We start from the raw sequence: 22,412 nt of genomic DNA, 5'->3' as shown, positions 1-22,412 counted from the left end.
ACGTAATCAATAACAGGACAGCTCAAGTAACATCGATCATTTATCCTCAATTTTAAAAATATCTTTAGCAATTAAATGCGCATGTTCTGTGCGCGACGCGTGTCCAACATTACATAATTGATCTTATATTCATTAAAAAATTATATCGAAGGTTCGGAAATACTGACTGTAAGCCTAACATTACTTCCTTTGGATTGATCACAGTTTACATAGCGGATGTCGTCGATGGAACAGAAAACGCTGACTCTTCCGAATCACCAACAACATGTCCAAATTCCACTTTTCAGAGAAATAATGTTCTTAGTTCACAACTTTAACCTAGGACTAAATCCCACCATCCTAGTACATATATATAATTATATACTAGAACAACACTGGCAACACCGACGTGCCTCCATTAGCCCTTAAACGTCCACGTACGCTCTGGGAATACGTGATAAAGAGACTGTATTTTTCATCCATTGAGCCAATCCAGATTTTACCTATTATGATCCGGGTGTCATTATCACTTTTCAGTATTGTAGTACATCTTTCAAAAACAGAATTCTGCTGAATAACAGTCTCATATATCAATTATTTCCAAGATCACAACTTTTGGACATGGCATTGCGATTGACTCTTTGTTTTTAATCTTTACAAAACTCCATCTAAGAAAATTTATTTCTAAGATATTTCTCTTTGGGATATTATCTTATCGTCCATTTTTCATGTGTGTAATTCCAGCTCTGTATGTTTATCTGTAATGCAGCACTATTTCCTGTCTCGTCTTCTGTAAATGGAAAGCACTTTATAATGATCAATGTGTAGCGGAGTTTTTCTGTGTATAGAACTTAGTCTCCTTCCATATTTGGATATTACTTTATTGAGATTTTATCGGTCTTGTTTGAAAGAATGATTTTTTTTCCCCAAAAATCAAATCTGTCAAAAAAAAAAAAAAAGATTTTTTTAGAGAAGACTTTTATTTTTCAATTTGAAAAAAAAATCAATAAATAACTTTATATACTTGGTACATGAAATATTCGAACATTTCAACATCACTTCACACACTCATCTCATCACCAGATACAAACCTAATTAGTAACACACATTCCCGTGCTAATCATACTCGTCATTGTTTCATAATTTTCATAGTATTAATGTTATTTTAAAGTTATTAAAACAAATCAAAAGATATTTTAAGAATGTATCCCCCATACTGACAAACAGAACAACTAACAAGGAATGTTCAAAAAAATTCTTGTCATATTTAAACACGGGATTTATGTACAAATTTCAGAAATTCTCAGAAATATTACGTCCGTACTAAAAAAGCACCATACATTTGGGACAACAGTAGAAACTCAAATATTTGAATTAACCAACGTAAAGATGTACAATAAATATACCAGCATAATGAACTGATAATGGGGCTCTATCAGGCACACGACTGGAGCTAGATAACACCCGACATTCCAAAGAGATGTCACAATAATAACGACCCATATTAAAGATTTCCATGATGGTGTCTTTCCGGTCCTACTTTCTGTTTTAAGTAATTTATGGTTATTCCGAAAACATGGGTAACAGAAATAATTCAACAATGAACAGTTCATCAACTAGTGAAGATTTCGGTGTGTTCAGCCTCTCAATCAACATTTTATTGTCTACACATTTTGTTTGTCATTTGCAAAATCAAATTTTGGTAACAGAACCTGTCATTTGAGTAACGCATTAGAGTCATGGTAATTCAAGGGAGGGAACTCTTACAGAAACTGAGCATTTCAATTACCTTTCATTCAAGCTGACTAGAGACATTCAAATTGATGAATATCATCAATAATGAAGATATAATGATCAGTCATGAAAAAAAAACCCATCTTATTTTGAAATCTAAAAAAAAAGAAACATCTGGTGTCCATTGCATGCAGTTGTATGATGTATTAAGTGGCTTAAAGCCTGATCTTTTATTGTAAAATGATTTTAGATGTTAAAAGTAAACCTCATGGTACATTTCTAACATCAGCATTTCATAGCTGTGTACTTATTGAGAAGAAAATAAAAGTTCAAAGTCCATGTTCTAAGCTTTAAAAAAATGGTTGGGGAATATAGTACTGCACCATTTACATAGCCTGGAAAAGTTGTTTCTATAACACAAGAGGCCAAGTGGTCTTGACGGTCACCTGAGATAAGCAATATTGAATATACTAGGTAGTTATCATGGGTCATGAGACAGAAATTGTAACATCGAATGTAGTAAGCCAGTGTCAATACATGTATACCATGAAAACTGTTGTCCTGTGCTGATAATTCTTACGAAGTTAATTCAAGTAGGAAATAACCATTGTAATGCTCAAATATGCAATTTTTTATGAAAAAAAGTTTTAAAAAAGTTACTCCCCAGGAAGAAATATGAGACCCATTTTGGTAATTAAAGCACCTGAAGATTCTTCCATTCATACAGAGCAATTGATTATACCAAATCTGGGTGTTGAGAAGATTTTTGAAATTTAAGTCAATTAGACCCATTTTTTAAGATTATTTAGAGAATTTGATTCTACCATATCTGGGTGTTGAGAAGAAGATTTTTGAAATTTGAGTAAATTTGACCCCTTTTGGCCCTGCCCCTCAGGCCCCCATGGAGTGGGGAATGTATAATTCACAATTTTGGTTCATCTTAGGCCAGGGAAGGTTTCTGCAAATTTCATTGAAATCAGCTCTGGAGTTTTGAGGAGAAGTTGAATATTTTAAATTGTTTACAGATGCACGACACCAGTGAAGATGATTACAATAGGTCACCACAAGCCTTTGTCTCAGGTGATCTAAAAACCCACCAATAACATATGGCATTACATAAATTACCATAACCTAATGGTAATAGCAAAAACTTGTATAAAATCAATCGTTTCCCTGGAAACACCCAAACAAAAGAAGATTTCGTTCAAACTCATAATATGAGTGACTCATTTGTTCCTTGTCGTAAAATGGCGATTGAGCTCAGTAATGAAAAATTATATTGCAAAATCTAGTAAAATACTAACATACATGTACAGGTAATGCAAGGTAACTTTCTACATAAACTTTAAATAAGGAGAAATATATATAATATTGTTGTATTATTTATATTTTGTAGTATTGAATCCCATTACCTCATTGTTCACCTGTGTAATCGGTAATATTGGCAGGAATTTCATTTTGCGATATTCACCATCAATAAAGACACCAGAAAAATGAATGAGAATCTCAGAAAGTATCTGTAATGCATGTACATATGTACACCAGTTCATCAACTTGTGCGAAATTGGGACAACCGTAAAATACTAGCCCAATAAAATTACACAAGCCCCATAAAATTAGACAAACAACTTCACATTACAACGCCTTAAAAAGAACTCATTTGAGTGTCATGTTGATCTTAATTACATCTGCACTTTAAAAATCACCACAAATAACAAATATGACTTTACAACATCTTATTATTATATATATACAATATCCAAAAAAACACAGGTAAATGAACTCAGGTGAAATATATGTTTAGTATGGAACTGACTACTTCATTTGCCATTGTCTTGATAAAACATCTTTCTTTGTATTATGAAAAGTGGAAAAATTGGGCATCTCCCCTTTACATGATTTATTTTTACGTTGCTCTTCCAGTAAATAATTTAATTAAAATGGACAAAACATTATTTCAAAATAATATCAGAATATCACATATAATTGCTGAACATTCGTCAGATTGTATTTATTGTCAATATGAATGCAGTTTGGTTGACATAGGTAGTCATTACATCAGGAAACCATTCAATCAATCAATTTGATGGCATTCATATTGGCAATAAATACAATTTGAAGATGGTTCAACAGTCAAATGTTGTGACTTTTCTTTCATGAATGCATGGTATATGTATTATTATCATATTTAATAGGAATGAGAGTAAATATTGTAAATAAACATAGGAGTATACTAAAAATTGTTCACATCCTGAGATCACACATATCTTGATTGTGTTCATGGTGAAAATACCTCACAGTAATGACTGGAGTTTAAAACATTTTCATTATAACATGTTAACATGTGAGTTCTGTTGAAATATTGTTATATATTAAGTATGTATAGCTGGTGTTAATAGGAGATTTCATTTAATTTTATAACAAATCAGTTCTGATGAAATATTTCTATCGCATTTATAGCTGGTGTTTATAGAAGGTTTTATATAATTATAAAATAAATGTATTCTGTTGAAGGATACTCAGTACAAATTCAACGTGTACAGAAAAATATCAACACTGTGAACACAGTTAACTTCCATTAACATTTTCAGGCTTATGGTCATCTTCGTAAGGCTCTTAAAAATGATAATCGACTGCATTCACCACTTTGACATGTGAAAACTATTGAATTACATGGACCTACCTATAATGCTTTTTTAAAACAAATATATCAAGACAAGGGAAAATAGTCAGTGGATAGGGTCAAGTCATCGTAATGTCAACAAGTCAGACTACATACCTGTATATCGCATTGTAAACATATTATACACCACGTATACACCATTGTTGCTGAACTGGAAATGTTTTCGAGAGAAAAAAGAAATAAAAGATGCATCACAAAAGACGTTGTTGTAGTTTCTAACAATCTGACATAGAACTCCATAATTAACACACATGATATATAGACCAATCAGAATCTCATTCATAAGGATACATTTAAAAGAAAAAAAAAAAACACAAAATTGAACAAATACTATAATAATCTCTACTGGAAATGAAGAACAATTAAATATTAAATATCAAAGTCAATTCTAGCATTATCATTCTTAATTGTAGTATATTGTATCATGATTATACTGGGCCTATTAAGAACTCGTGATTTTCAACCCTTTATCAACAGTTGTCTATGTTTTCATGATACACTAGTCAGGAAAAGCACACAATTTACAAGCATGTTGCTTTACAAAAAGTCATACAGAAATGAAAATTGTTTCCATTTAATGAAACATAAGGTCTGGACTTCAGTGATTGGAATAAATCAAGCTAACTTAGAAATGGAGTAACATTGATATATACAGACTAATTCCAGCTTGTTACTTTTTATTGTAAACTTAATCCAGAATTTACAAAAATAAAATGTTTTGTAAACAAGCTGTATCATTTCTGTGCCCTCAAATTGTCTTTGACCATCTACAAACCAAATTCCCAATGGCTTTGTCGCCCATCAGTCACTGTCTTTCCGAATAGCTTTCTTTATAAATGCTGGGAATCAAGGTTCTTTTCTTGACATTTCTGAAGCCATATGATACAAATGGAGTTACCTCCCTTTACACCCAAACAAATCAAAGCTCATAATTCAGTAAACAGGAACTCAGTGTAACCCCAGACAATGTAAGGCCACATTGTATGATTGCTTCCTGACAAGAAACTTAAATAGCCTGTGAAGAATGCCGTGATTATGTCTCTACGTGATCTTCTGTGGCCATGTGGATCGGAACTCTTTGTTCATTTGTAGACGATTTCTGCGCAGCAAATCTTCTTCTTCTGTGGTCAAAGGAGAATTAAGTAAACAATGAAATAATTTTAATGTTTGTGTTTCCAATGGCTTGACACATACAATCAACACTATAATACAATCCAAGGTGCTGTATTAAAATCTTACGACTGGATCAACTATAGATTTATATAAACAGAAATCATAATAATATTATGAATTAGTGTTTCTGTGGCTGAACTCACTACATACACATAGCGTTAAGATAAACAAATACTGGAGACAACAAAGCAGGAACTCACCTTTTCCGTACTCCTATAAATGTTAGTACTGCTATGATACCCAGAAACAGTAGTGCACACCCTATCCCCGCGTAGGCCCCGTGAGACAGTGTCATGCCACCACCCTTGTTGTCCACTTTGTACACCTTGCTTGGATCAACAAAGTCTGTGTTGTCAGAATCACCAATCTGTGGATTCTTTACTGGTTCATTCCCAATAGGATTGATCTGTACTGGAGCATCTGTGTAGGGACAATTTTATATCAGAGGCACAAAACGAGAGATCTGCCTTAAATTATAAGTATTAATACAGAAATATGATAAGTTTGGAAGGCAGTTTTTTTTTAAGTAAGAGGACAAACAATGACAAGAGGCCTAGTGGCCGTGATGGTCATCTGAGATAAGCAATATTGAATATAAAGATTCAATGATAGTTATAAAGTGTCATGAAACAGAAATTGTGACACTTAGGTCAGGGAAAGCCTTTACGGATGCACGATGCCAGTTAAAGGTGATTGCAATAGGTCACAATGAGACTGTGACCTAAAAATCCACCAATAACATGCATTACATGATTTAACATAATCTAATTGTAACAGTATGCAGACTTTGGATGATTTGCATTCAATCAATCGTTTCCTTGGAAACAGCAAAACAACAGAAGATTTAGTTCAAACTCATAACATGAAAAATTATTATGTGAGTGACATACACCACCATTTTGATTTGTAGCTTTCTCATGTAGTCCTGTTCCTACTCATGTACACTCTAGAACACTCATACTTACCTTTATTAACACGGCAATATTTAAAACCTGATATGCCCATAGGTGAATTATCGAACAATGTACGCTTCATAGTTATTATACATATAACAAAATGACATATATAATAGTCCTGAATCCATATGCAATCATAACAAAGGAAACACTCTTCAGTGTTTATATACAGAATGGTCTGTAATACTGCGCCATTTCCACTGCTGATCATTAACAAATATAGATGTTTTGTTACAATGTATTACAAATACCCACCAGAATCTATACAATTGTGCCATGTATGGTCCTCACTATGGTGTTAATTTTCAGTACTGACAAATCAGAATGTCAATTTCTATTCACTGCATCAAAACAGACAATTTTTCAGAAATTGTTTTACTAAATTTTTACTACACACAGTTGTTTTAACAGTTTGCATTTATTAAAAATTCCAAAGAATGAAAGAAAAAGATATAAAAAAAACAAGAGGCCCATGAGCCTTAGCAGTCATCTGACATAAAATACAAGATTTCAAATTTTGAACTTGAGAAGAAGTTGAAAATTTGTTTTCAAGATGGCCGCCATGTTGGATTTCGGACCAACCCAAAATTAACAAACCATGGTCAGGATCATGTCACGATCATTTCAGGTAAGTTTCAGCTTAATGAGACATGCAGAACTTGAGAAGAAGTTGAAAATGTTTATGCCCGACACCGGACAAAAGGCAATCACAATAGGTCATCAGACCCTTCGGTCAGATGACCTAAAAACCAGCATTGCATTGCTTAGGTTAGCTTGGCCATTAAGAATAGCACTATATATATACAGTTAGGCTTGTGATCATCTATATGATTGTGTTATATCATTAATGTATCACATGTCGTGTTTATTAAACTCATTTCCATTCTGTTTGATACTGATTTTCTACTGAATAATCATATCGTTTTCTGTTGAATATCATTTGTTTCATTCATGTTAAATATTTTTCACCTGTGCAGTTAACTTAAGATGGACAGGCTACCCTATGAAATAAATTTCAAGACCCCTACCCCTCAAGCCTGTTGAGATTGATTCTACTTCATTTAAGCTCATCCTTATTCACCAATACCCTGCATATCTTCAGGTATCCAGGCGACAGGCGCAGGGCCCATCTACTCCCTACTTCAAGCAATGACGGTATTGGCTCTATCTCAAGATACAACGCTTAAGTAAAAATACTTACATACATATTTGTATTCTGCCAATGAGTGAATGTGATTTCCAACAGTAAGCCATTTATTATCTTTCATTTACTCTTCTGTTTATATATTGTTTACTTACCTGTTGTGGTGTTTTGTTTCATGATATACCAATCGTCATTTTCAACCTTGGACAGGACTGTAGAAAAATAATATCATGTTTTCAATGTCTTTTAATCGTTTTTTCCAATTACCTTTATGTAAAAGAAGTGGCATTTTATTGATTTTATTGAAATTTATTGACAGCCAGTGTGTAAACCCACTGTGTATTTATGCTAGCTGCAGTAAGTCCGCCAACATATATAGAATATATAAATGGAAAGTAGCTAGGGGGTTATCAAAGTTTATCAAAGGGCATGTGTTGACACTTTAACTGGACTGATACATGTGAGCTTATCACATTGTACAGGTACAAATACCTTATATCAAAAAGCAGATTTGATCCAAGCTCAACCTTTACATCAAAATAACATATATCCAAGTGCTTTGCACAGGTCAATAGATATCGGGAACTTAAAGCAAAATGAAAGATGCAGGTAAACCCTGCCATATCTATCACTAGTTAAATCATTAATGAGCAAAAACTGAAACATTTTCTTGTAGTTAAGATTGCTAATAAGGGAAAAGTTTAGTGTACTCCATATATAAATTATATAAGATTTACACGATAGCTGGTGAGATAACTCCGGTGTAATACTTACGAATACAGGTACCATTGGGTGCTGCTACATAGGTTTTACAGCATTCTATCACTTTGATATACACAGTCTCTGATGTATTGTAGTTTTTATTGCAATATTGTTCACTGGAAATAAAGAAATCAAATTTCAGACATCATCAACATGATAAATCTATATATATTATACAGTGTACTGTTCCCATATTGTATGTACACATCATAAACATGATTAATCTATATATAATATACAGTGTACGGGGCCCATATTGTATGTACACATCATAAACATGATAAATCTATATATAATATACAGTGTACGGGGCCCATATTGTATGTACACATCATAAACATGATAAATCTATATATAATATACAGTGTACTGGGCCCATATTGTATGTACACATCATAAACATGATAAATCTATATATGATATACAGTGTACTGGGCCCATATTGTATGTACACATCATAAACATGATAAATCTATATATAATATACAGTGTACTGGGCCCATATTGTATGTACACATCATAAACATGATAAATCTATATATAATATACAGTGTACTGGGCCCATATTGTATGTACACATCATAAACATGATAAATCTATATATAATATACAGTGTACTGGGCCCATATTGTATGTATACTCATTATATACATGATAAATATGTATCCATTTATAATTAATAACTCCTAGCAAAGCTATGATCGGCTAAAAGTCCCCAACGATTCCACTATGAATTCATGGTATAGAAACATGTATATGGATTATATATGTGATGACAACACAGAAGGTACGGATAAGTAGACTCAGCTCCATTTGTATTTCTTAGGAAAATTATGTACCGTAGGTAGTTGTAAGTTCTTATATTCCTAAGGAAATTATAAGTACTGTATATATAAGTGTAAGGTTATGTGTTTCTAAGGTATCTATCAGTATTGTATATAATATATTGTATTTATTTCACCTTATATTTCTAAGGAAATTATCAGTACTGTATATATATAAGTATAAGACCTTATATTTCTAAGGAAATTATCAGTACTGTATATATATAAGTATAAGACCTTACATTTCTAAGGAAATTATCAGTACTGTATATATATAAGTATAAGACCTTACATTTCTATGGAAATTATCAGTACTGTATATATATAAGTATACGACCTTACATTTCTAAGGAAATTATCAGTACTGTATATATATAAGTATACGACCTTACATTTCTAAGGAAATTATCAGTACTGTATATTTATAAGTATAAGACCTTACATTTCTAAGGAAATTATCAGTACTGTATATATATAAGTATAAGACCTTATATTTCTAAGGAAATTATCAGTACTGTATATATAAGTACAAGACCTTATATTTCTAAGGAAATTATCAGTACTGTATATATTTAAGTATAAGACCTTATATTTCCATGGAAATTATCAGTACTGTATATATATAAGTATAAGACCTTATATTTCTAAGGAAATTATCAGTACTGTATATATATAAGTATAAGGCCTTATATTTCTAAGGAAATTATCAGTACTGTATATATATAAGTATAAGACCTTATATTTCTAAGGAAATTATCAGTACTGTATATATATAAGTATAAGGCCTTATATTTCTAAGGAAATTATCAGTACTGTATATATAAGTATAAGGCCTTATATTTCTAAGGAAATTATCAGTACTGTATATATATAAGTATAAGACCTTATATTTCTAAGGAAATTATCAGTACTGTATATATAAGTATAAGGCCTTATATTTCTAAGGAAATTATCAGTACTGTATATATAAGTATAAGGCCTTATATTTCTAAGGAAATTATCAGTACTGTATATATAAGTATAAGGCCTTATATTTCTAAGGAAATTATCAGTACTGTATATATATAAGTATAAGACCTTACATTTCTAAGGAAATTATCAGTACTTTATATATAAGTATAAGGCCTTATATTTCTAAGGAAATTATCAGTACTGTATATATATAAGTATAAGGCCTTATATTTCCAAGGAAATTATCAGTACTGTATATATATAAGTATAAGACCTTATATTTCTAAGGAAATTATCAGTACTGTATATATATAAGTATAAGACCTTATATTTCTAAGGAAATTATCAGTACTGTATATATAAGTATAAGGCCTTATATTTCTAAGGAAATTATTAGCATATAAGACCATAACGAAACTAGACAATATTAAGTTGGTTGTACGCCAATGATATTTATACATATCACAATATAACAAGAGACCTCTATAATGAACTACTATAAAGGATTCCTTAATCAAAACAATTATATGGTGGCAGAAAATATTCGATAAATGCCTTAGGTGTTCACTGCCCGGTCAATGACAACAAAACATAGCACCAGACTGTGTTACAGCTGTTACTAATGGCCTGACTGGTATAGCCTGATCACAGTGCATTACAGAACACACCACCTCAATGTCATTAGCCGTTACAACTTCAGGTAACCAAAACAGATCAAAATGCTATACAAAATATTCAATAGTATGACTAATATCATTTCAAAATTTAAAGTTCTCATATTGTACAGCTTACATTTTTAAGCTAGTTCCACACAGATTGTGAAAAAGAAAAATAAAGTTATCAATTTGACACTAATGTCAAAAAAATACTAAACATATACAAATCATGTATAAAATTAAGCACTTCGAGCTTTATCAGATACATGCACTGGTATATTAAGTGATCTGTACACAATCATCAGAGGATTAAAGTCCAGGGTCATACCACATACCCCGGTAGGTATTTGCATAAATCACAATGCTAATGCCTAATACATACAGCTGAGGTCAATACCACTACCAGGGGTCATTAAGGGCAAGTTCAAATTGTACCAGGACAGTAGCGCCTTCATTTCCCTAAAATATGAATAGGTCTAAAATCTACAATAGGCAAATTTTCCCTATAGAAGCTTAGCATCAAAATAAAAATTAGTAGTAGTATCTGCTATATGGGCTCTACATATATCCCTCCTATCTCTGGAACTTCATTTCCCCTCCCTCCTCTGGAATGGTCCTTCTCCTCCCTCCTCTGGAATGGTCCTTCCCCTCCCTCCTCTGGAATGGTCCTTCTCCTCCCTCCTCTGGAATGGTCCTTCTCCTCCCACCTCTGGAATGGTCCTTCCCCTCCCTCCTCTGGAATGGTCCTTCCCCTCCCACTGCTGGAATGACCCGAACCCTTCCCCTATTTGGAAGGGTCATATCCTTCCTAACTCTAGAATGAACATATCCCTCCCACCTCTTGAATGGTCCTACCCCTCCCACCTCTGGAATGGTCCTACCCCTCCCATCTCTGGAATGGTCATATCCCTCCCACCTCTGGAATGGTCCTACCCCTCCCACCTCTGGAATGGTCCTACCCCTCCCACCTCTGGAATGGTCCTACCCCTCCCACCTCTGGAATGGTCATACCCGTTCCATCTCTGGAATGGTCATATCCCTCCCACCTCTGGAATGGCTCTACCCCTCCCATCTCTGGAATGGTCATATCCCTCCCACCTCTGGAATGGTCCTACCCCTCCCACCTCTGGAATGGTCCTACCCCTCCCACCTCTGGAATGGTCCTACCCCTCCCACCTCTGGAATGGTCATACCCGTTCCATCTCTGGAATGGTCATATCCCTCTCACCTCTGGAATGGTCCTACCCCTCCCATCTCTGGAATGGTCCTACCCCTCCCATCACTTGAACGGTCCTACCCCTCCCATCTCTTGAATGGCCCTACCCCTCCAACCTCTGGAATATCCTATCCCTACCACTTCTAGTACACATTTCACTTAATGTCAGTTTGCAGTAAACAGAAAATTTCCAACTGCATATGATCGGTACACAGCATCTTCAATGGTTATACTTACTGGTAAAATGTACAATAATCTAAGCTGAACCAGGAACAGCGTGCTCGGTACGACAGCTTACATGGTTTATATACTTGTTCGTACTTAGTGATGGTCTTTGCCTTGATAAAAGTACATTTGTGATCACTTGCCCTGAAACAGATATTTGAAGTTAAATGGTCACGATGATGAAATTATAAAATAATTATGACAGGTGTATTTGCTGTATTTCAGGCATTTTAGGAAACACAACGATATAGAAACTGGCATTTCTTTATTAATTAACATCAATTAAATGACAAATCTTGAATGACCCCACAATGTATCATTGACTTTAAATCAGAGCATAAACATAAAGACATTTTCTATTCTAACAAATCATTTACAACACAGTGATCATGTATTAGCTCTAAATCTTACTCAGTACATCAAGGCATAGCAAATGATACAAATCACCTACCAGTTCTACCTTGACTTACACATAAGGAAGATGGCCAACAGTGTGAAAGATTGCCTGAAAACAGAACAGTGGCCTTGACCTTGACCTTAAAACCTTGAAAACCAAGCTAGTCCATGATATTATTGATATTATGGTCCTATATGAACTTGAAGTTTGATCTTGAGCTCAATTCCCCACCCCCCTCCCTAAAAAATCAAGCTGCGTGCATAGTGTCAACAAAAATTTTTTTTTCATAGTAACAGTGACCTAGACTGTACAATCTTGAAATTATGGCTTGTTTTAAATATGATGGTCCTTTTTATGGATATGAAATTTGATCTCAATCCCTCAAAAAAATGAATCTGCTAGTGGGCTGTAACAACTTTCTAACTCTGAAATCTGAACTCATCTAATATCAATGGTCTTTTTATAGGTGTGTAAAAATCCTTCAAGAAATGATGTTATTACATGTAAGAGCACTGATAATAATTTTCTTGAAATGATCATGGTGTCCATGTTCCAAGTAACCCTGATCCTATTCAATTCAATCTCATTTGAAATATAGTTGCCCTATATCAGTGCATTGAGGTTGATAAAAATCCTCCTAAAATGAAGACACTTATGTATGTATGCTGCCATTGATTTTCTAAATATAGTAAAAGTGACCTTGGCCTTCACCCTAGAGCTCTGAAATTTGGACCCGTTTGAGATACAATAATCATTTATAATTGTAAGAAGCTTGATGAAAATCCCTAAAGAAATTTATCTACTCGAGCATTGTCAAAAGTTTTCTTAAAATAGTACATTTAACATTGACCTTGACCCTATATAGCGCCCTAAAATGGAAACTTTTATCAGTGTGTGAGTTAAATAAAAAAATCTCTCCGGTAATGAAGCCACTATAATGTTAACAAGGGTAAATGTCAGGTATGTGTGTAAATACATGTATCTATATCCCCTCCAAAACATTCCCTGTGGGGGTATGATAAATTCTCACCCATCAGGATCACGTAATAGTTAAAACTGATTTTGTTTTATCTTTATCTGAATGACTAAGATTTCGAACTCTGAATATCAATGTTTCAAACTGGTCAAATAAATCTAAGAACTAATATGTTTGATGACTATATAGCTTTTGTTTACACGTTGTACTTAAGGTGCACCGAGATAAACCCTAGAGATTGTAATCATAATTACTACATTGTCTATGTCTGTAATAGATAACGCAATGTTAATATCTTCCATATGTCGGCATTAGGGTTAATCAGTACTTGGCACAATATATATACTAAAGGTGCTGGTTTTTCAAACAACTGTACAGTAACATGAAAACTTTACATTTTCAATATATATTATTGTAACCCTGGTAAAATACTAGCCACAATATACCACTCGGCTAGAGAGAACTTCTCTTTAGCTCCATTGGTAGAGCGTCAGACTAGTAAGTCAGGGGTCCCGGGTTTGATTCCTAGCGGAGGCATTGAGATGAAAAATGACCTCTGTTATATTATGTTGAATTTCCACAGATTATTATTAGCTATACATTAACTAAATTCTCAGAGTATTCAAACATGTCCTGTGTGTGGTCTGTTGAATGATATTCACAATTTTCAGGAAAATCCCTACGATATATCAACCTGATCCAAATATGTCATAGGATTTATATATGCTATTGAATTACAAGTGTATTGTATCAACTCATCATCACCCTGCATGTTTCCAGCCATAAGTTGATTAATGATAATCTTATAGAGGTCATGTCTGAACCAATTGTAACAAGAGTACCAAGACAGAACAATATATGCCTCTCCCAGGTCAAAGAAAGTTCAAATCCTGAATATTTCTTTGGCATTGGACAGGCGTATATATACATACAATAAATTAAAGTATACCAAGCCACTATATAAGACTTTCAAAATGCTATTCACAAGAACACCATCTCATGTTGTGGTTTCCAATCCTACCAAGTCCCAAAGAAATTGGTTGAAGACTGAGGAAGGACAAGATAAAATGTTGAACAAAAACTATGGGCAATAACTCTCTTTCCAAAATTGAAAAATCACAATGCCAGTAATATGACTGTATTCAAAAGTTATAAAATGCTGGCCAAATTTCAGAGAAATTGACGAAAAACTGAGGAAGGAGATCTATATACAAAATTTTTCAATCCTTGAAAAATCAAATGGTAATAATTAAACCGCCTTCAAAATTTGTTTAACTGAACTGCCGTGTAGCTGCAATTAGTTGACCCTGTTTTTTGTTTTTCAAGTAAAAGAGTTCCACTAAGGAAGAGTTATACATAATATTTTTAAATATTTCAGATACATGTATATATTCACAATGTGAAGAGGTTCTTTAACAAGTAATAACCATATGCAATGTATTTTCTCCAGAAATGAAAACTGATTAATTTTGGGTGTGTTGAATCTGTATTGAACACAACTAGGACACTTTTGCATAAAAGTGTGGCTGCTAATTAAATGCTACTTACTTTAGAGGGAAAATGACGGGATATGAAGTACAGTTAGATGTTTACCCAACAAGAATTTCAATGTTCTAAGGTTCTAAACATATCAAAAGCTAGTTATGATATAACATAGATGTAACATATTCAGTAACTGCTCTAGACAAGCAGAACTTTATGGAGTGTAAATACACTGAGCCAGTGTTTTTGGTAAAAACCCATAATACATATTTACAAGTTTTCATATGTATTTCAAACTTTTTTAAACTCACAATTTCCATTTTGCTATAAACAAGAGATGCCAAGACATCTCATTGTGTGCTTAAGATGTTGGTGAGTATCTTAATGTCTATTTCACAAAAGCTCTCTCAATATATAGCATCAGGGTAATTCAATAATGGCATCAGTACCCCAGATGGGATCAATATACGTTTTAGTCTGTTATAAAACTAACTTTCAACATTTCAAAAACTGTGTAATTTCAAGTCATTTATGGTAATTTTTTTTCAAATATTCATTTCAAGCACAGACTTTGATCTAATTCTGTTCTAACATTTAACAAATTTTTACATAGAGCGAAAATAAAAGATTCTCAACATTCAGGAACACTTGTTATTCTTGGACTAAATCGTCGACATGTTTCTACCGCTATGCGGCCGTCATCAGGACAAATTTACAGGATATAAAGACATATAAAAGATTCTCAACATTCAGGAATACTTGTTATTCATGGACTAAATCGTCGACATGTTTCTACCGCTATGCGGCCGTCATCAGGACAAATTTACAGGATATAAAGACATATAAAGACGTATAAAGTAGAACTTTGCCATTATAAAGATAATTTGTTTAACCAACTCTTGGTGGTATCAATACTCAAACCAACAAAATATCTGGAATCTTATAATCTACTTTATAAACTCTCCTAAAAGTTTCACAAGAATTGTATTTTTGAGGATATAAGAAATGTTATGTCTGTCCATTATTATGTCACAATTATCTTTATAACCGCAATATTTTACTTTATACGTCTTCATATTCTGTAAATTTGTCCTGATGACGGCCGCATAGCAGTCAAAACATGTCAACAAATTAGTCAATAAATAAAACTACAACAAGTGTTGATCCACTCAAACACGCTGGCGCCATAAAATATGGCCAAAGGGTGCTTCTCTACGAAAGAACTGAGCGACATCATAAAGGATATTGAAGATACGAATCCACTTGAACGAATAAGGAATGGAAAATGAAACTACTAACACACCGCCAATGGACATTTTATGGGACGATCAACCAACTCTTGGTGGCATAAATACTCAATCAAACAAAATATCCGGAATCTTATAATCTACTTCATAAACATTCTCCAAAAAAAATTCACAAGAACTGTAAAATTTACATCAGTATAAGAATTGTTATTTCAATACATTATCTTTATAACCACAAAGTTATACTTTATACATTTTTATATTCTGTAAATTTGTCCTGATGACGGCCGCATAGCGGTCAAAAATTGTCAACGATTTAGTCTACCATAAAACTACAACAAGTGTTCCTGGCTGTTGAGAATCCATTATTTTCTCATTATGCTGACCACATTGTATGGAGCTCTATAGAATACCTCAGGAATCCATTCAGGAACCTGGCCGCAATCTGAGACATAATGTCTTGGTTCTTATATATTGTTTTTTCTAAAATTTTAGAATTTTTGTATTGTCATAATTTACCCCATTTCCTTAACTGTTTTTTTTTTGTTTTTTGTTTTTTCAATTTTGCTTGCATGATTAAAGCGATGTATAAATGGTAGTAATAAATTTCATAATTTCCATTTCTAACCATTGAAATTCACTTTAATTATCAAATTTTCTAATCCTGCTTCGAACGTAGTACTGTATATATATGCGTATGAAAAGTTTCCCTATTCCGGTCCGTATGACGTTAGATGTAAAGTCCTATAGGTCAATGGGTCAATCCTAAAGAAAGAAACAATGTAATTTCAGAAAGGATTGTCTCTAACAAAGGGTAATATACATTGTTTATTGTAACCAGGTAATTACTGACATGATACAGTGTATTACCCAGCGTGATTGAAAAAACAAACCTTCACCTGGTAATAAAAATACCAATATCATACAAAATTTGGTCTGTTTCAAAGTGTCTCGTATCTCAAGTGTTGCTACTGCTTGCTACAGTACTTACCCAACACAAATCATCGAAATAAGGAAGCTGAACACAAGCACGGTTATCCATCCAAATACATCCATTTTGTTTGTGTTAGCTGTTAGCTACTATCAAGTTTATAACAGTGGATTTCTTAAAAGACACTCGGTTCCTAACCAGACGATTCGATCAAACTATCTACGCCTTGTCTACAAATTATCTGACCACCATCACAATACAGCAGGTCTTAAATTAACTCATGTCTTCCTAGCAGGCACCAACAGCCAATGGATGTTACGATATTTATCCACAACTTCACGACAAAGTCATATCCATGTTTTTGTCGTCATCCCTGTTTGTCTTTCTATCATATCCTAACACTTTAGCAGAACGATACCAAGTGCATGCGTTTCATGTGACAGATGGAGGCTAAAAATAACCGTGAGATCTCTCGACTTCGGACCTCAAAGTGTACACAAAGGGGAGGTAACTATGATATTATGCCACACCTGGTCATTTATTTTAGGTATCACACCACTATTTGTACGTGATTAATGCACAGAGTTTATCAGCATTATATTGAATACTGATCTACTTTACAAAAGAAATGTTACACTAACCGTCAACATTAGAATCTTTCAAACTACTTGTTAATATTTGCAACACGGGGACACAGGGATTTGGCACGGATTTCCGGCCCACAGTTCATACATATGCCACAGTGACAAGATATATATGGACCGTGGATTGGGAATTCGTGTTAACCCCTGTGCACGGGGACATATCCTATCGCACAATGTACATCTACAACCAGGTATATTTAGGTACTTAGGTATTCATGGAAGTCCGTGGTTAAGCCATCTTTGATGTTTTGAATCAGATGAATAACGTAGTATCATTATATATGGAAACTAAATAAACTCAAACATGTGATTTTGCTAGTCTATGAATGAAAAAACCTTTACTACCTCCTATGAGAAAAATGTAATGCCCAAATAATCTTTGGTGCCACTGTGAATGGCGAAGTCAAACAGTTTTTTTTTTTTTAACAAATTCACCAAAACGACCGATCACAAATGATGGAGTATGCTTCTTTGGCTCAATTTCTCGCAATTTAAGCCATTCCAGGCAATGTCATTCTTACCAGGAAAAACATTGGGGATACCAACAGTTCTGAATACACATATGTCCTATATCCACTGAAAAATGTAAGAAAAAAATACCAAACACAACATGTCCACATAATCACAAAGAAAAAAAGAAAGATTTACATGAAGACTTCTTGAAAAAGTACAAAGATAATAAGACCAGGTGTTCCGGAAGGGTAAGTGTCTTGTAAATCGTTATCAATCCAAGTAGGTAATGCCATGCTCTCATATGAGAACAAGGTATGCAAAAACGGAACCAACAGGTAAATTAACGAGCATCAAACACGCCAGCTACGGTTAATAATTCGAAATTTCGACTTACTAACTCAAAATTTCGGATTACTAACTCAAAATTTCGAGTTGCTATCTCTAAATTTCGGGTTAATATCTCAAAATTTCGAGTTGCTATCTCGAAATTTCGAGATAAAATAAAACATAACGAGGCCGGAATACGCTTCCGTGTTAAAGTGTATTGGATGTAGGTAGTTTACACCAGTGACATCCGGGCCCCAAACATCATATGTACGACACAAGTAGACAAAGCATAAAAAGGCTTGTAGAGTAATTTGATTTGATTGAAAAAAAAAAAAAAACGAACGCGTTCTGCGTGTATGACATGAATGACGTTTGTACCCATCTGGCTGCGACACCGTGAGCAACTAGTGTTTGTAAACATCATTACACGTCCATCCAAATGTTTAAGGATTTTCTTAATTTATCATATAAAAGTGTCTATAGAAGATATCTTGCAATTTTCAAAGCGTTGAACCATTCGTGTAAAATAAAATTGTTAATACACACATACGGTGAACTATGTTTGGTATAAATTTGTCGCAATAAGGAAATATCTCTTCATCCTTTGGCAATACCGCCACCGGAGAGCCTTAAGAGACTGATCTAAAAAGGTTTCATTCATTCGATAAGAAAACTAACTTTATCTTCAAATGTATTTCTAAATTTATATAACTTGTTGTTTACAATCCAATCATTAAGGGTAGTTTTGTATATCCAAATCAACTAACCTTATTTTTAACTAAGTGAATATACAGTTGGTGTGTAGCCAAAACGACCTATTGATTGATGTTCATGTTGTTTGAAAATTACATTGAATGTATTTACCGACCAAGTGCTTTATCTGACTGTGCCACGTGGAATTTTGTCCACAAAGCGATACATGAAATTATGTTCGTATCGATTTATTTGTTTCGTTTTGTAAATAATAGAGATTGGTAATAAGATTGCCAATGGTTTTATTTACCACAGCATAACCGTATACAGAAGAGATTGGTAATAAGATTGCCAGTGGTTTTATTTACCACAACATAACCGTATACAGAAGAGATTGGTAATACGATTGCCAATGACTTAATTTACCACAACTTAACCGTATACAGAAGAGATTGGTACAAAGATTGCCTATGGTTTTATTTACCACAACATAACCGTATACAGAAGAGATTGGTACAAAGATTGCCTATGGTTTTATTTACCACAACATAACCGTATACAGAAGAGATTGGTACAAAGATTGCCTATGGTTTTAATTTACCACAACATAACCGTATACAGAAGAGATTGGTACAAGGATTGCCTATGGTTTTATTTACCACAACATAACCGTATACAGAAGAGATTGGTACAAAGATTGCCTATGGTTTTATTTACCACAACATAACCGTATACAGAAGAGATTGGTACAAAGATTGCCTATGGTTTTATTTACCACAACATAACCGTATACAGAAGAGATTGGTACAAAGATTGCCTATGGTTTTAATTTACCACAACATAACCGTATACAGAAGAGATTGGTACAAGGATTGCCTATGGTTTTATTTACCACAACATAACCGTATACAGAAGAGATTGGTACAAAGATTGCCTATGGTTTTATTTACCACAACATAACCGTATACAGAAGAGATTGGTACAAAGATTGCCTATGGTTTTAATTTACCACAACATAACCGTATACAGAAGAGATTGGTACAAGGATTGCCTATGGTTTTATTTACCACAACATAACCGTATACAGAAGAGATTGGTACAAAGATTGCCTATGGTTTTATTTACCACAACATAACCGTATACAGAAGAGATTGGTACAAAGATTACCAATGATTTTATTTACCACAACATAACCGTATACAGAAGAGATTGGTAATAAGATTGCCAATGGCTTTATTTACCACAACATAACCGTATACAGAAGAGATTGGTACAAGGATTGCCTATGGTTTTATTTACCACAACATAACCGTATACAGAAGAGATTGGTAATAAGATTGCCAATGGTTCTATTTACCACAACATAACCGTATACAGAAGAGATTGGTAATAAGATTGCCAATGACTTTATTTACCGCAACATAACCGTATACAGAAGAGATTGGTACAAAGATTACCAATGACTTTATTTACCACAACATAACCGTATACAGAAGAGATTGGTAATAAGATTACCAATGGTTTATTTTGCCATGTTATTGAACCCACTAATGAAGATGTAGACTTGAAGGTATACCTAATAACGAGAAATTTACAATTTGTATAGATACACGTTTACCTACATGTACAAATGTTATTGTTGTTATTCCATCGATCTAATGAGGCTGGAATGGTATCTGGGTATCCCCCCACCCCTCCCCATTCGTGGTAAGAAAAGGGGTATGTTGACCTAAATCGAAGGTTGTAGTAGACATGTCTGTTAGCAGCAAACGTGGAAACATTAGGTAAGGTGACACTTATCTAATTAATAATTAAAAGTTAAAAAAATATCTCAGAGGTCACTTAACATGTACGATGTAACATCGCAATGGCAGAATTCAGCAGCTTTGGTAATCTTTATATCTTCTAGGTCGTTTTCTGTTGTGTCATTGTATTGTCCTATTAAAACACTCTCTATGGCGTGATTGTATCATTATTTGTTACGTATAAGTATTCATGCGAAACATTTTGATACAATGTACTGTGTAACGATTTCGAGATCATAGTCCAAACTTTTAATGAGCCAGGGATAATAATGCCGCTGAGTTCTCATTAAATGAGTGAAATACATCAACGGAATGTATTGACGAATTAGTGAAATACTCACTTTAGAGTTATGCCCTTATTTGGGAAATCATTCTGATCTTTCAGAGTTATATCCCTTTGTTTTACTATGTCAGTTCAGACGGGATAGACGATGGGGGCAGAAAAATATTCATGAATAAAAAAACGTAAGATATGTTTTCAAACAAATATCAAAACTGCATCATATAATTATAAAGTCCTAATTACAGAAATTGGATGGTAAAGAAGAAAAAAAACTCAATAATAAAAGACAAAAGGTTCATGGACCTTAACGGTCACCTGAGGTCTCCAGGTCTTTGGACAGTTTTAACATCTGTCCATCAGTCCATGCATTGGGAACGACGGAACAGAAATGAACAGTTTGAAGGCTTCATTTTCAACTAAACGGAACTGGTAACACTCTCTCTGATGTTGTAGTTTGTCATATTTGACCCTTGTAATCTTTAATATAGATCAAGGTTATTAATTTGAACAAACACGATAGCCCTTCATCCCAGCATACAACTGGCCCAGTATCATGACCCTGTGCCTTGTGGCTATTGTAAGAAGTTGTTTATAGATTTTTACATATTTGATACATGTGACTTTGAAAGTAGCGGTCAAGGTAATTAATTTTTACAAACTTGGTAGCCCTTTATCCAAGCATGCTACATGCCAAACATCATCACTCTGAGCCATTTAGCTATTGAAAATATGTAGTTAAATATTTCAACATATTTGACCTCTGTGACATTGAAAGGAGGTTAAGGTCATTTACTTTAACAAACGTGGCAACCCTTCATCCCAGCATGCTACATACCATACAGCGAATCAATGTCAATCTGCAGCTTTCAAA

General features: G+C 33.8%; 1 protein-coding gene across 1 annotated transcript; it reads right to left on the bottom strand.

Annotated features, from left to right (window-relative positions):
• Nucleotides 1-946: 946 nt before the first annotated feature.
• On the bottom strand, nucleotides 947-17,793 carry LOC132554376 (uncharacterized). The gene is made up of 6 exons (XM_060218721.1): nucleotides 17,397-17,793; nucleotides 12,316-12,447; nucleotides 8,444-8,547; nucleotides 7,825-7,881; nucleotides 5,770-5,989; nucleotides 947-5,517 (listed from the first exon to the last, which is right to left on the bottom strand). The coding sequence occupies exons 1-6, from the start codon at nucleotides 17,459-17,461 to the stop codon at nucleotides 5,430-5,432; spliced, it is 666 nt and encodes a 221-aa protein (XP_060074704.1). The 5' UTR covers nucleotides 17,462-17,793; the 3' UTR covers nucleotides 947-5,429.
• Nucleotides 17,794-22,412: the final 4,619 nt, after the last annotated feature.

The sequence above is a fragment of the Ylistrum balloti genome, unplaced genomic scaffold (genome assembly GCF_031769215.1).
Source record: "Ylistrum balloti isolate Yb309-2 unplaced genomic scaffold, AGI_CSIRO_Ybal_v1 Utg369566, whole genome shotgun sequence".
Classification (NCBI taxonomy): Eukaryota; Metazoa; Mollusca; class Bivalvia; order Pectinida; family Pectinidae; genus Ylistrum; species Ylistrum balloti.
This window is presented reverse-complemented; position numbering and strand designations above follow the sequence as displayed.